The 15,279-nt window shown below is 59.1% G+C and overlaps 1 protein-coding gene across 1 annotated transcript; it reads right to left on the bottom strand.

Annotated features, from left to right (window-relative positions):
- Window positions 1-1,844: 1,844 nt before the first annotated feature.
- Window positions 1,845-11,549, bottom strand: NXPH4 (neurexophilin 4). Its single transcript, XM_017536170.2, has 2 exons — window positions 11,339-11,549; window positions 1,845-3,416 (listed from the first exon to the last, which is right to left on the bottom strand). Exons 1-2 carry the CDS (start codon window positions 11,393-11,395, stop codon window positions 2,553-2,555), a joined length of 921 nt encoding a protein of 306 aa, XP_017391659.1. The 5' UTR covers window positions 11,396-11,549; the 3' UTR covers window positions 1,845-2,552.
- Window positions 11,550-15,279: the final 3,730 nt, after the last annotated feature.

Here is a 15,279-nt window from a genome sequence, read left to right as displayed (position 1 = left end):
AAAAAAAAAAAAAAATTGTTTTTTATTTTTATTTTTAAAGACCGGGTTTCACAATGTTGGTCAGGCTGGTCTTGAACTCCCAACCTCAGGTGATCCGCCCACCTTGGCCTCCAAAGTGCTTGGATTACAGGCGTGAGCCACCGCGCACGGCCCCAAAAATAGTTTTTTAAAGGCTAGTGAAGCAGTGGGAGTGAAGGAGGAACAAAGAAACCTGTAACTGGTTGTGATCAATTAGTTGTAAACATCACTGCTCTTGGACAGACAACCAGTGGTTTTGAGAATCATTGCCTTATGTAGCAAAGTTATTCATTCAACAGACAGATTGAGCTCTTACTCTATGCCAAGCATGCCATACCCCTGGAGATATATGAAGAGCTTGCTGGCTGCTGGGATACCACGAGGTGAACAGGTAACAAAATGTGACAATGACAAGCAGGGGCACCTTACCCTGCTCTCAGATGCCCAGATGTATGAGGTAGAGGAGGAGGAGGAAGAGGAGGAGATGCCTTGGAAAAGGCAGAGGAAGAGGAGATAACAATCCATCACAGCAAATGTTCACAAGAAAAGCCTCAATGAATCCCCACCACACACTATTTACTGTGGCTTTACAAGTGAAGAAACTAAGGCCCAGATGGGCTAATTTGCGAATTCCAGCCATCCCCACCTGGCTCTCATACCAGGCCTTAGAAATGCCTCCTCAGCTGGACTCTCCTTCCCTGCCACTCTAGGCTCGGCTTTTCTCAGGTGTTTCCAGCAATAAGCCTGGTGTTAGGAGACTTCTGGGTTCTTCTGCTTCTCGCCAGTCTCGGCTCCAGAACCATTCCCCATCTCCCTGCTCTCTTCAGTTGACCCTGTTATTCCTCTATCCAGCCAGCCAGCAGATATTTATTTTCTGCTTACTGACTTTTCACTCCCAGATATGTCTGGGTCAGACCCGGTTTCTGACTCAGTTTCAGGCTGCAGCCAGTGGGCAAGCCCCTGGGGAACACTGCCCTCCCAGTGGGCATCCTGACCCTGGACTCAAGGCAAAGGTGAGGAGTTTCTCGGTGCCTCAGCTTGTCCGCACCCCCTCCCTCCTCCAGCTAGGGGTCCCTAGGGGAGGGGGGCGGCTGAGCTGAGAACCGCTAATGAAGCCGCAGCCAATTAACGCCCAGGCCAGGGTTGGGGGCGGATAAAATTAGCAGCCTCGGCTGCAGGAAGAAGCCGGAGGCAGGGGTTGGGGGAGGGTGGGCATTTGGCTAAAGAGGGCTGCGTTTGCAGGCGGCAAGTAGCGGCGACGGGCCCCGCCTTCCAAACCGGCGCTGGCCCCTTCCCCCACCCCCTCATCCCAAAGCTCCCTCCCTCCCTCCCTCATCCGTCTGCAAACTCAGCGCCCACGAAATTAGGAAGGAAAAGGAAGATCGATGACTCCAGATGCTGTGAACACCGTTCCCCCCCCTCCCAACCTGCCACCTCCCGCCGGCCCCGCGGAGCTTAGCACGTTGTCAGCGCTCCGCGGACACTCCCTGCGTCTCCATCCCATTCAAGGTCTTGCAATTCCTTCCCCACATCGTCCCAAATAGTTCGCTGATGATCCCCACTTGGGTCTCATCTCCATCTCACCTGCTGCAGCTTCCCTTCGCCCACCTCAGGGAGGAGAATCCCAACCTCAGGCGGGCTCCTACACCGAGGGTAACCCTGAGCTCTCTTTGATCCGGTCTTTGGTGGCTTCCAAGGTTGTTAGCTCTGTCAGGCTTTGCCTTGGTTTCCCCACGAGCCGCTGAGGGAGAAGGCCCTGGCCAGGTCTCTACCAGACAGACGCCCACACCACATCCCCATTCCCTACAAAGGTCTCACACAGGCGCGTATTGGATTTCACTTTATTTTGTTCCCTTTCTCGTCTGTTTTGGCGTAGAAAAAATATCACCGAGAGGAAGCAGTTGGAGAGGGCGGGTGGAGCTGGACTGCAGGGACTGACTGGAGGGAGGCGGGTAGGGGCCGGGCCGGGCCAGCGCCTCAGCCCAGGAGTTCTGCTTCCACTACCCTAACGGGGTTTGGAGGAAACCGGGACAGGCATATAGCAGGCAGAAAGGTGGGAGGACAGGCCGGGGTTTTTAGGCCTTTACAGTCTTAGGTGGGCAGGGTGGGGCAGGACAAAGTGCTGGGGGATGGGAAAGTCAGGGCGGGTTGAGGGTGCCAGGCCAGGAGTTATTAAAGCTGCGGGGGGAAAGGGAGTGCCCAGCCTAGCGCCGAGGATGAAAAAGGGACTCAGTGTGGACCTAGGGGACATTGGGACCACCTCCAAGCCCCGCCTATTCTGGGGCTGCACTCTTACCCCTTTCATTTTGGGGTGTATTGGAGGGGGTTGCCCCAGCCTCTTGGGCACTCCACATAAGGTAAAGGGCACCCACGCTAGCTGAGGGTCCCGAGAGGGCCGTTCCCCTCCACCCCCAGAGTGGAAGAAGTGGGGCCAAGGGAGTGGCAGAACACGGGGAGCGGGGTGGGGGTTCCCACCTTGTGAGGCTGGGATTTGGCAGGAGTCTCGGGGCTGGGGCTGGGGCTGGAGAGGGGCGCTATCCGAAGTAGGGGTGCTCACTCTGGAAGTTATAATCTGGGCACACCTTCTGCACCAGTTTGTAGTCAAAGCTGAGGAAAGAAACGAAGATACAGATGACTTTGAAGGGCTTGGCACAGAGCCAGGCGGCCTGGCTCTGCGTGTGCTCGGTGAAGCACACCTGCGATGGGTCGTACAGGCACGGGCGGTGCTTGCGCGCGCGGTTTGTCTTCTCATACTCCACGTGGCAATTGAAAGCGCGCGACTCTTTGGCCCCTGGCACTCCCAGCGCGCCCCCAAGCGGCCCCGCCAGTGCGCCCCCGAGGGAGCCCCCAATCCCCGGCCCTGCCGCCGCTATCCCCAGCGGGGGCCCCAGCCCAGGAAGCACCCCCTCCAGGGCGAGCGTAGACTGCAGAGGGTGGGGGGCAGGCCCGGGCAGCCAGACTCCCCCGAACTCGACACGCTTGGAGGGCGGCACAATGCTGACACTGAGATTGCCCAGGCTGGACGAGTTGTGGCGGAAATACACACTGAAGGTACCGTTCACATGGTCCACGATCTTGCCGGTCACCAGCAGTGAAAACTTGAGAGTATGCACCCGAAAGTAGAAGTCCCCCCAGCCGAAGATCTTTTTGGCGCGGGCCGCCTTGATGGACGGCTTCCTCTTGGTGCGCTGCGCGGGCAACGCCCCGGCTGCCCCCGCCCGGGCCAGCGCCCCCGTGTGGTTGGTCGGCCAGGCCCAGCTCCAGGGGCGGCCGGCGCCTAGGCCGTCGGAAGACCTCGGCTCTGGCAGCTGCTGGCCCGGAGCACCTGCTGCCGCCGCAGCGGGGCGCAGCTCCAGGTACTGCGGCCTTCCGGATTCTGGTATCTGGGCATTGACAGCCTGTGCACGAAGAAAGAGGAGAGACGCTGGGTTTGTCCCCTGCCATCCCGTCAGAGCCCTACTCAGGCCAGCGCCTTTCCACAGCCGCTAGGAGACCAAATGGAACCACGCAGTCTCGCCGGGGGCAGGGAGTGTGCCTTGGAGGAGACCTGCAGCCCTTTCAAGCTATGTGGTTTTGGCCAAGTCCCTCCATCTCTCTGGGCCTCAGTTTGTACGTCTGTGAAATGACGTCAATAATCTTTGTGTGCCCACAGGGCTCCAATGGGAGCCAAAAATCCAAAGCCAGTAAGAACGTGAGGAGGGAGTGGAGCTCTGGCTCCCGGCTGCTCTTTCCTAGCCCCATCCCTGGTTGGTTCCAGTAATGAGCCCGGGAGCCTGAGACCACGTTAACATCCAGCATCAAGAAAGAAACTCTGGCCCGGCGCGGTGGCTCATGCCTGTAATCCCGGCACTTTGAGAGGCCGAGGCGGGTGAATCACGAGGTCAAGAGATCGAGACCATCCTGGTCAACATGGTGAAACCCTGTCTCTACTAAAACTACAAAAAATTAGCTGGGCATGGTGGCGCGTGCCTGTAATCCCAGCTACTCAGGAGGCTGAGGCAGGAGAATTGCCTGAACCCAGGAGGCGGAGGTTGCGGTGAGCCGAGATCGTGCCATTGCACTCTAGCCTGGGTAACAAGAGCGAAACTCCGTCTAAAAAAAAAAAAAGAGAGAGAGACTCTGGCTGGGCACGGTGGCTCAAGCCTGTAAATTCCAGGACTGTGGAAGGCTAGGTGGGTGGATCATCTGAGGTCAGGAGTTTGAGACCAGCTTGACCAACATGGCAAAACGTCATCTCTAGCAAAAATACAAAAATCAACTGGGCGTGGTGTCCCATGCCTGTAGTCCCAGCTACTGGGGAGGCTGGGGAGGCTGAATGATTTGAACCAGGTAAGTGGAGGTTGCAGTGAGTGGACATCACACCATTGCACTCCAGCCTGGGCAACAGAGGAAGACTCCCTCTCAAAAAAAAAAAAAAAAAAAAAAAAGAAGGAAAAGAAAGAAAAAATAGAAAAGAGGCTCCAAGACCTTAGAGACCAGGAGAATCCCAAGCTCAGGCAGGGTAAACTTCAGCCCCAACTGGCCTGCGAGGAGTGGGTGCTGGGAACCAGTTGAGCAGAGGACGAAAGTCCAACTGTCTCTCCCAGTCCCCAGTGCTCCAGCACTGGTCGAGGCCACCTGGCTGTTTTTTCTCTGGGCTCCAGGGGGGCCGAGGAGCCCCCGCCCGATCCCACCATTCTGTGTGTCTCAGATGGCCGCTGATCTCAGAGACAGCACGGGCTCCAGGACAAGATGGATCGAGAGGCAGGAGCGCCAGGCCAGGCCTGGGCCATCAATTATCTGGGGTGGGGGCAGGGGGTGGTGGCCGGGAGTGAAGGAGACAGAAAGGAAGTGAGAGGAAGAAATATGGAGATGCTGCTCCAGGGAGCGGGGCGGGCGGGAGAGGAGCTGCATGTCAGAGGGTGTCAGTCAGCTTGAGCTAGCCGCCACTGCCTCGTGCTGTGGCCCTGACTGTGCACAGGTCCCTGGGGGTGGGGGGAGGCGTACCACATGTGTCAGCCTGGGGTGCTGGTGTCTCCGTTAGCCCCAAAGGGTTGTGTGTGTGTGGCCTGTACGTGTGTGTGGCTGTGGTGGCTGTGTGTCTGGATGTCCACACATATGGGTCTGAGGAGGCTGTGTGTGTGTGGCTGCCGGTCGTGGCTGCATGTCTGTTGTGTAAATCGGTGGTGACTGTGTGTATGTGCCTGGATTGGCAGTGTGTGTGTGTGTGTGTGTGCGCGCGCACGCGCATGCACGCACGTGCCTGGTGTGGTTGTGTGTCTGGGTTGGCTGTATGGCTGTGTACAGTGGTCTGAGGGTGGCTGTGTGGCTGTCTGGAGGTGTCACCTTTCCTGTGTGAGCCCCTGTCATCCTCTGCCCAAGTGTCAAGCTCTTTCTAAAGGGGGTGTATCCGTAGTCACAGAACAAGTGTGGTCTCGCCATGTTCCGATAGGCACGGGATGTGTGTGCATGTCAATTGTATCTGAGTGATCTCTGGGGAGGTGTCCCACACTGGCCCACAGGCTGTGCTGTGGGTAGGTAAGGAGCCAGAAGGCATGGGTGCCCCCCTCTGTTTGCCCACACCCATGTGTACATACTCTGTGTCACCGGGGACAGGAACAGCAGAGCCAAGCTGCTGGGCTAGAATCTCCATCGCCTGTTGTCCCTGCTGCGCTGCGATCCCGGGTTATTAATGCTGCCGCCACCCGCTCGTCATACATATTTATCGCCCCCCTCATTCCCCCTCCCATCCATCCCTCCTCCCAGCCCAGGTGAGGGGGCGGGGATGGCAAGAATGATCGACTCCGACAGACAGGCTTAAGCTGGCAGCTAACACCTGGAGGGTGGGCCTTCGAGGGGGTGGAAGAAGGGGTCTCAGGGTACAGTGGGAGGTAGAAGAGGCTCCAGAAGTGGGCTTGGAAAGGACAGGGCCTGAGCCTGGGAGAAGGCACCGGGGGAGGGGAGTTAGGTTTCCTGGGAAAGCCAGAGGGAGGGCCGTTTGAACTCTGATCCCTAATCTCATCCAACCACTGTTCTTTCCAGAAGCCCAGCCACCCAGGTCCCCCCATCCCCATGCCATCTGATGCTGTAACTCCAAATGCCTCCAAGCTATCCCCTCCCAGCACACCCAAGCACCCCTATGTCCTGTACCCAGTCAGAACCTGGCTGGGGCGATTCAGGCCAGTGACTCCTACCTGGCAGGGGTGGGGGAGGGGAGGAGCTTCAGCAGGGTAAGGAGAGGTGCCTGGGTGTCACCCCCATCTCTGATCTCAGACAAATTGCCCTCTGTGCTTCTCTGATCCTGGTGAATCCCCTGGCTTTGGGCACTCCCATCCCTACCCGCTGCTGTAGATGGCCAAGATAAAAAGGAAGAGTTGGGGGAGCACGGCTGGCTGGCCGAAGCGACCTTGTGGGGGAGCTCGAACAGGGAGGGGCGAGAGTCTGCGAGGAAACGAGCCGAGAAATGGGAACATGGAATAAAATAAAATAAAATCCTCCCTCTGGCTCCGTAGATTGCTCTCGCTCTCTCTCCCTCTCTTGCGCTCTCACCGTTTTTCCATCTCTCTCTCTCTCTCTCTCTCTCTCTCTCTCTCTCTCTCTCTCTCTCTCTCCCCCCCTCCCTCCCTCTCCCCCCATTCTCTCAGTCTCTTTTGTCACTCAGTCTCTTTTCTCACTGTCTCTGCCTCAAATTTCCTCCTCTCGCAATTCTGATTTCCTCCCTCTTTCTGTCTGTGGTTCTCTCTGGAGTCCTTCAGGCTGTCTGTCTCCAGCAGCATGAGGGGAGGTAGGGGAGGGGGGAAGGCAGGTGGTAAGGAGCTCCTCTCTGCACAGAGCTCTCGTCGCCCACCTCCATGGCTGAGGGTGGGAGCAGGATGTTGTCCGAGGAGGGGTCCCCTTTGCTCCAGAGCTGGCTGGCTTAATTAAGCTAATTGGGCGCGGTGACATTTGTGGAGGGGAGAGGCCCGCTCCACTGTTGGCGCGGGGGCGGGGCGGAGGTGCCCGGCAGCTGGGGGGTTCGGCAGGCTTCTCCAGGCCCATGCCAGCGGGAGCTGTACCAGGAGCACTTTGCCCCCAGGCAGCGGGCCCACGCACATTCGCACCTTCCGGGAGTTGAGGTGGCCTCCTGCTGCTGGGGGCAACAAACTCCACTTCGGGAGTGGCTCTTGGGGATGAGACTGCTGGGAGTAGGGGGAGGATCAGGCTGTCAGCCCCCCCCAGCTGCACTGCAGGGTGCACCTCCCCTGGGCCTCCAGACTGGCCGGTTGCTTCTCCCCTGCCGCCTGGGTCAGGTGGGATACTCCCAAGATCTGACCCGGGGAGGGGACAGTACCCTGTAGTTGGGAAAGGGATAGTCCAGGCCTGGGCTAGGGAAGGGAGAAAAGAGCATGCTGAGCCCCTGCGCCTAGGAAGAGGCAGGGGTGCCGCAGCTGAGGCCGCTGGAGTCTGGCTGGGAGCCAGGGACAGAGGTGTGGGTGAGGACAGAGCTGGGGTGGACAGGACAGCCTGTGGTGAGGACTGAGACACAGATAGAGGGGGACTGGGATTGGGGCCCGGCAGGCATAGATGTAGGGTACAGAGACGAGGATGCGGTAAGGATAGGCCTGGGGACCGGGATGGGGAGATCAGACATGGTGGCCAGGCATGGGGCAGAGACAGAGATGCGGATGGGGTAAGGACCAAAGGAATGAAGATGGGCTACAGAACAGTCCAGGAAGCAGCATGCGGACAGGGATGGGGGAGGAGGGACAGGCACAGAGGACAGGCAGGGACATCTCTTTCCAGACCCTACTATGGCCTGAGGGGTGGGGCTGGTGGTGGGGTGGGCTCTGCCCTTGGGCTGGATGCCCCCTCCCTCTACACCCCGCCTAACTGCCTTCTCTCGGCATGCCTCGCAAGGCTCACCGTTATCTGAATTTTGATTTTATTTTATTTTATTTTATTTCCCTGCTTCCTAGAGCCAGCGCGGTCCCCGCGGGAACGGCTGCCCCCCGCCCCCCGCCCCGCGCCTCACTTTATTATTGCAATAAATGTGCCTATAAAGGCGCCGGCTCCGGGGCGCGGTGGGGGTTGGGGGTAGCTGCGGAGCCGGGATGTAATTTCCCGAAGCCGGAGCCTGAGGGGGAGTGGGCGGGGTGGAGGTGGAGGAGGGGCAGGCAGGGGAGAGGGGGAGCCTCGCCAATTTCCAGCGCTCAAGGCAGCACTGCCTGCTCCCCATCCCCACTGGGCAGCTGCTTTCCACCCCCCGCCCGGCGACTCCCTCCTGTGCCAGAGCCCTGGGACCCCTCTCCTATGACCCTGCCCCCTCTCTGTTTGCCCTGTCCCTCACGGATTCCACCCATCTTCAGTTGCAGGGCTAGGTCCAAAGTTCCCCATCTCCTTGCCAATTACTCCTCCGACCTCTGTGAGGTCCCCCCCACTTACCTGCTTTCCTTAGACGTTTATGTTGTCCCTCTCCAATTACCTCCTCCCTGACCTCTCTTTGCCTTGCTTCGGTCCTTATTACCTCACCTCCTCCCCGGTTACCCTTTCCTGGGTCTCCAGCTTCTCACCCATCCCAATCCTGACACTCTAAATTCTCCTTTCTGACACTTGCCGCTCCTAATAGGACTGTGAGGCTTCCACTGCAGGCTCCGGCCCAAGGGAGCTGTCACAGCAGCCCCCTCCCCTGTCCCCCGGCCCAGCTGCGGCCCCTGATTACCCCCAAATCCCCGCCAGCAGCTCTGGGCCCTAGCTGAGGCTGTGCATGCCTAAGTGGCCCAGCCAGAGATTAGCTGGGGGGCCAGAGGAGGGTGTGGAGGCAGGAGGGGGTCGCTGGCGGAGGGGCTTCGGCCAGCCAGCTCAGAGACTCATCCTAATCCTTTCCTGAGGCGGGATAGAGCTCGTGGGTCCCATAGGGCCCCGCCCCTGCCCTTCCCCAGCTAATTAGTGATTAGTGATTAGTGATTAGTGACTATTGATCGCCTGCTGCTTCTCCCAGTAGGCAGCTGCTTTGTCAAGGGGTCGGGGAGACACAGACAGGGAGGGAAAGGAGTCAAAGACTTTATGAGAAAGACCCTGAAGAATCCCTGACTGAGAGACCAGAACCCCAGAGGCAGTAGAAGCCAGGAGTCCCAGACCCTGAGAGATGGGAAGCCTGGAGTGAGGAGGAAGGGAGAGAACCCCGGAGGAGGGTGAGCAAGCAGGACGGGAGAGGCAGAGGTGTCAGCCTCTCATGGTTAGGGTTGCCAAAGAGCTGCCCTGTAAACTGTCCCCTACCCGCCTCTTACCCAGGATCAGCCTCATCGTTTGCCCACTCCCTGTGCTGGCACCAAGACACCCCTGAGCACCCAAACACATAAGCCACACTCAGATACATAAACACAACCTGAGGCTCACAATCTCATACCACGCTCAAATGGACTCATAATCACAGGCACGTAGAAGCACACTCACAAACCCCAGAGACTCATACAGACAACACATGGGCCCCAGCATACAGAGGACCATGGGGTACACATGCACACACACCACACTCACAAGTGCACAGAAGCACACACAGGTATTTGGACACACAAACACTCCTCTACCCACACTTCCCCATGCAGTTATACATATTCACACACCCGCAGTGTGTACACACACGCAAACACATTCTCACATGCACACAGGCTGGGCTAATAGCAGATCCACTCTCCCTGTTGACTCCAGCACGGAGGCCCCACAGCTGCAGCTCTCACACACACTCAGATAGATCCCATCGCTCATATCCTCATGCTCACTCTCCCTTGAGTCTCCACCAGATGTTTCATTCCCCTTCAGGGGGCAAAGGAAATTAAACCAGATCTGTCCACAGGGGAGTTTATTTACCAGGGAGAGTGGAGATGAGGAGGGAGGAAGTGGGAAGGAGGGGCAGGAGAGTGCCATACCTACCACCTCTACACACATGGGTGGCCTTCACACATGGGTGGGTGGGTTGTAGGGCACAGACCCCCCCCCCTCCAGTCCACTAAGGACAGAGCTGGGCAGCAAGTCCATAAGAAGCTCCTGCCAGTGGAAGCAGTTTGCATGGAGGGGCTCCTCTGCCTACCTTCCAGCCCCTCAAGGTCACCAGGCGGGGCTGCGAGGGCCAGGGAGCTCTAGCGTTAGCTTCACTGGGGCAGCCCCTGCCCTGCTGGAGTTTGCCGAGTGTAATTTGGCTGAGCAGGCAGGGGTGTCAGTATTAAGGGGAGAAATACACCCCTTCCAGACTACAGGAGCTGGGGCTACAGAGAGTGAGGGTTTGGGGAAGGACCTGCCTGCCCCCAAACTAGGTAGGTCACAGTTGGGGTGCAGGAAACAGGGAAGCCATGGGCAGGTAAGGCTGGTAGTAGGAAAATGGGGGACTGGGGACTGAGCCCCCCATTGCGGGCACACACCAGGGGCATAGACAGATGGCTGCACTGTGAGGCAGGCACTGGCACTCACTCACGAAAAGCCAACACCACCACACCACACCAGTATACACATGTACCCTGGTCCCCAGTACTGGACAGCCAAGCCTGGCTTCCCTGGACACAGGTGCACATGGTGACCCACGGTCTCCACCCAGCACATATGAGCACACCATGTACGCGGGTTGAAGCCTCCAAGTCAGAAGGAGGCAGATCAAGTCTGGGTCGCCTTAGCCTCTGGGTCTTCGCCTGAAAGCCTCAGGGAAAGAGGCCTTGGAGTGGGGTTGGAGGAGGGAGGGCATGGGAGGAGAGACTCCCCTTCCAAACAGCCCCCACTTCAGTGGGGCACGAGAGGGGGTGTGTCTGTTAGGTCGTGCAGGGGAGATGGTGTCTCCGTGGGAAATGTGATATGAGGCTGTAGCCAAGTTCAGCCGTGTCTGCCTGAGTCCGTGTGTGCGCGTGTACTCAGGCCACGGATGCTCCCAGCACAGAGCCCACCTGGCATGGTGACAAGTGCAGAGAAGAGAAATGGGAAGGAGAGGGTGGAGGGGTGTAAGGACAGACAGACAGTGAGGAAGGCGAGCGAGGCTGGCGCGGAAAGACGGCAAAGCTGACACCCTGCTGGCTTGTCTGTCTGTCTCGCACTCCCGCTCTGTCTGGCGCACTCGCGGGTCGGGCTTCGTCCCCTCCCCCGCTGCGCCTGAAGCCGGCTCCGAGCGGGGGCTCTGCCCGGCACCCTCTCCAAGCCTCAGCCAACTTGCGCTGGGAGAGCGCCCGTCCTGAATCCGGCAGTCTGTCTGTCCGCGTCCCCCACGCCGCGCAAAGTTAGGACGCTCGGAGCTGGGGGCGGGGCGGGCGCACGGAGCCCCTCGCACTCTGGGACCTTCGTGTCCCGGACCCCCGCGCCCTCGCCCCAGCCCTGCCACCCTTACCTTCCTAAGGAGCCACGGGCCAAAGAGCAAGAGGAACCATTCCGGGAGCAGCCGCATCTTCCCGGGCGGCTGCGTGGGGCGGGCGGGGCGGGTCCCGGGCAGGCGAGAGCTGGGCCTGGGGGCGCGGGGCTCCGGGCGGGCAGGCTGCGGGAGCGGCTGGAGCAGCGGGAGCGGCGGCGCGGCCCGCGGACTGGGCGCGAGGCGCGGAGCCGGCGCTGGGGGCGGGGCGCGGGCGGGGGAGAAAGTTGGGTCTGACTCCGCGGGCGGGGGGCGGGGCTCCGCGGCGCTCCAATCCCGGCCGCGCCCCGCGCGCCCCCTCCCGCCCAGCTGGGGGCACCGAAGGTGACTTTCACCCCGACACGCCCCGGACACGCCCCTGGCCCAGGTACGAGGCGGAGGGGGTCGAGGGGCTCAGGCCCTGGACTCCCGAGAGGCCGCGTCTGTGCGCCCAGGAGGAACAGGGCAGGGCGTGGGGCGCCGGGCTCCGGGCTCCGGGCTCCCGGCTCCCGGCCCGCGCACTCGGGCCCGGCGAGACTCTCCATGTCCGAGGCCTCTGCCCTGCTCAGGGGCAAGGTGGGACCGGGGCAGGCGCTGGGCAGGGGCCGAGGTGGGGACGGGCGGGGCCTCGGGCGGCAGCCGCCGCGCAATGCTGACGGGGATGGATGGGCGCCCCGCGGCTCATTCGGCCCGGAGATGAGAATCATTGATCACGGACGGAAACCCCATCACGTCTGTCAATAGGGCTGACAAACGGCGCCCACCGCCCCTGTCCCCGCCCCACCGCACGTCTGCGGTTTCAGGACCCCTCGGCTAGACCCGCTGTTCACCTTTGCCCTTCGTCGCCACCACTGACCCCCAAGAGGTCTGGCGCGCCCCAGCATGGGGGCTGGGCAGGAAATCCCGCTCAGCGCCGTCCGCCGGGCCTCTTGGTGCAGTCTCTGTTCCTTCCCTCCCGCCGTCCCGTCTTTCACCATCAGCCCTTCAGATCCTCATCCCCTTCCCTATCTCTGTCCTTGTCTCTGTCCCCAGCCCCAGCTTTCTGTCCCCATCCTCTTCTCTGTTTCTTCCTCGGTTCCCTCCTCCCCCAAGCCTCTCTCTCTCTCCTGCCCGGAAGGCTTCAGCTGTCAGCTGTTGCTATGCACTGAGGCTGTGGCTGAGTTTGTGGTATGACCAACACCTAGACAGTGAGAGGTAGGGACTAGAGAAGAGACCAAGAGACAGATACATCCCTTGAGGGCCCACCCCAGGCATGCATGCAGATGCATTCACCGGGACAGGGTACACGGAGCGAAATACAGAGACAGGCGCACACCTAGCGGCACCCCCACACACTGAGGAGCACAGCAACAGAGGCGAGCACACCTGCACCCAGACGAACACACCCAGACAGCTGCTCAGATCGCTTGCCCTCTCCTTGTCTTGGCAGAGAGAGCAAACACCCACAGAGGTGGACACACACACACTGAGACACACAGGTGTATGCTGTCACTGGCAGCCCAGAAGACACGCGGGAACACATACAAATAAATGGACAGACAGATATGGGATGTGACAGCCACATGCATGAGTCAGGGAAAGGACAGAGTGCTGAGAGGATGAGGCAGACGCGGAGACACCCAGGGAGATAGGCGGAAGCCAGGAGGCAGGAACCTGGGTGCCAGGGCGGGGGCAGAGAGGAGAGAGGCAGGAAGGGGCAGGAGTGTCCAGGCTGAAGGCCAGAAGGTTGGAGCCAGAACCCTGAGCCCAGGTTCCAAGCACGAGTTCTGCTTCAGTAGTGGCTGGGAGCAGTGGGCACACCCAAGGCTAGGCTGTCCAGGACAGAAGCCCATTACCAGGGTCCTGGTCTTCTGGGGCCCAACCCACCGCATCTCTCCTCCTTAAGCTACAGTCTCAGACCACCCGTTCTCTCTCCAGTTACACATACATGTGCGCACTCGCACAAACACGAGTGCACACATGCGTGCACACTACTCGCCCTGTCTCTGGGTCTTTGCCTCCGTCCCTCTGTCTCTCCACTTCTGGGCCTCTGTCCCTGTTTCTTCTCATCTCTCAGGTTGAGGTGAGGGCTTCCCACCTGCCTCCCTAGTGGGGAGTTAGAGGGACTGCCTCCTGGTGGACGCTCTTCCTAGTGAATCCTGACAGGCAGGCGGAGGAGTCTGCTCACTGAGGGGTGTGCCTTCCAAGCTGCAGTGGGGGCCCTTGTCGAACTGCCCAGGATCTTGAGATGACAGAGAATCAGTGGGAGGGGGGGTAGATGCATGGCTGGCAGAGGAGGGGCAGGCGTGGGGCTGGTGGTGGTGGGGAGCGGGCAGGCACTGGCGGGAAGGGGAGCCAGCTGGCAGAGGGTAAAGGGGTGTGGCAAAATAGCCGGAGGGAAGGAATTGAGAGAGGCTGGGCTGGGGTCCTGTCGCAGGTGCATGAGTGCTGAGGCGGGGGCGTGTGGGGCTGCAAGATAGGCAGTGCTGCAGGAGTACGGACACCACCTGGTGGCCAGATGGGGACACAGACCTCCCACCCGGCAACCAAGGATTCTGTTTCCACGCAGAGCTGCCCATCCAGGGCTCTTGAGAAGGCAGGGATCTCAGAGTTGGCTTGGAGGATGAGGTTGGAGAGGGCGTCTCAAGGCTAAGAGGGAAGGGGCGGGCTCTTGTTTCCACAGGTGCCTAGACTTGTAGCTTCCCCAAGGCAGAAGGAAGCCCAGTAGGAATCTCCTGGAGTTGAACCAGTGAGGGAGGGGGAATGAAAGGCAGTGCTCCCCGTTGGGAGTTGGGTAAGGGGTCTTCAGGCATTTGTGGCCACCCTCCCTGAGCTCATATTTGCTGTCCTGGGGCTCTAACCCTCTCTCAGTCCGGGGCAGTGTAAAACTGTGCAACCAGGCTAGGTGCGGTGGCTCATGCCTGTAATCTCAGCATTCACTCACAAGGCGAGTGAATCACGACGTCAGGAGTTCCAAGACCAGCCTGACCAACGTGGTGAAATCCCATCTCTACTAAAAATACAAAAATTAGCCAGGCATGGTGGCACATGCCTGTAATCCCAGCTACTCAGGAGGCTGAGGCAGGAGAGTTGCTTGAACCAGGGAGGCGGAGGTTGCAGTGAGTGGAGACTGCGACACTGCACTCCAGCCTGGTGACAGAGTAAGACTCCATCTCAAACAAAACAAACAAAAAACTGCGCAACCTTCTGCAAGAAGTACCTCTAGGCAAGGGTTGAAATGGACCTGGATACCTTTGATTGACAGTTTTTTCCTGTTACTCCCTGGAATGGCTAAAAAGATTGGTGAGCTGGGGCTGCTAAGGGCCTGGCAAACTGGTCTTCCCAGCTCTCCTTCACCCCAGGAGACCCCCGGCTCTGGAATGCAGCATTTTACTTCACATCTGATTCATTAGTCTCCACAAATGTCAGTGCTCCAAGAGCAAATGCAGGCAGAGAGAATCACATGGGAGCACCCTGAAGGATAGGAAAGACTTCGCAGCCTCAATGTATTCACTTCTTACAGTGGAGCTTCTCACTGTGGGAGATCATTTTGTGTAGGGGGGTGGTGTCCAGTAGAAGTGAATGCAGAGAAACAGATCTGAGTTAGTGTCCTAGAGCCAGAAGGAACACACGATCCGGAGACTCGAAGTCACGGCTGAAGGTCACACAGCCAGAAGAAGCAGATCTTCCTTGTCAAGTCCAGTGCCACCCGCTTCCCGGCACAGCAAGATGGAGAGGGAAGGGCACTGAAAACTAGCTCGTCTACCTCCAGCACGGAGCAGGTCTCCCTCTGGTGGCCAAAGCAGGCAAGTGCAGCCCCAGCTCCCAGCGTCTCTCACACACAGGCAGACACCAGTGGCTTTTTTTTCTTTCTTATTTTTTTTGGTTTTTTTTTTTTTGTTTTTTTTTTTTTTTTTTTTTTTTTTTTTTTTTGTGCAATGGTGCAATCTCGGCTCACTGCAACA

This window comes from Cebus imitator, unplaced genomic scaffold (genome assembly GCF_001604975.1).
Source record: "Cebus imitator isolate Cc_AM_T3 unplaced genomic scaffold, Cebus_imitator-1.0 Scaffold96, whole genome shotgun sequence".
Taxonomy (NCBI): Eukaryota; Metazoa; Chordata; class Mammalia; order Primates; family Cebidae; genus Cebus; species Cebus imitator.
The sequence above is the reverse complement of the archived record's forward strand: the minus strand, read 5'-3'. Positions and strand labels throughout refer to the sequence as shown.

Excerpts from the sequence above, each read along its gene's own strand:
- NXPH4 (XM_017536170.2), bottom strand. The coding sequence starts at position 11,395 with ATGCGGCTGCTCCCGGAATGGTTCCTCTTGCTCTTTGGCCCGTGGCTC. Across the intron at positions 3,417-11,338 it reads GCCCGTGGCTCCTTAGGAAG|GCTGTCAATGCCCAGATACC; the intron begins GTAAGGGTGGCA and ends CTTCGTGCACAG.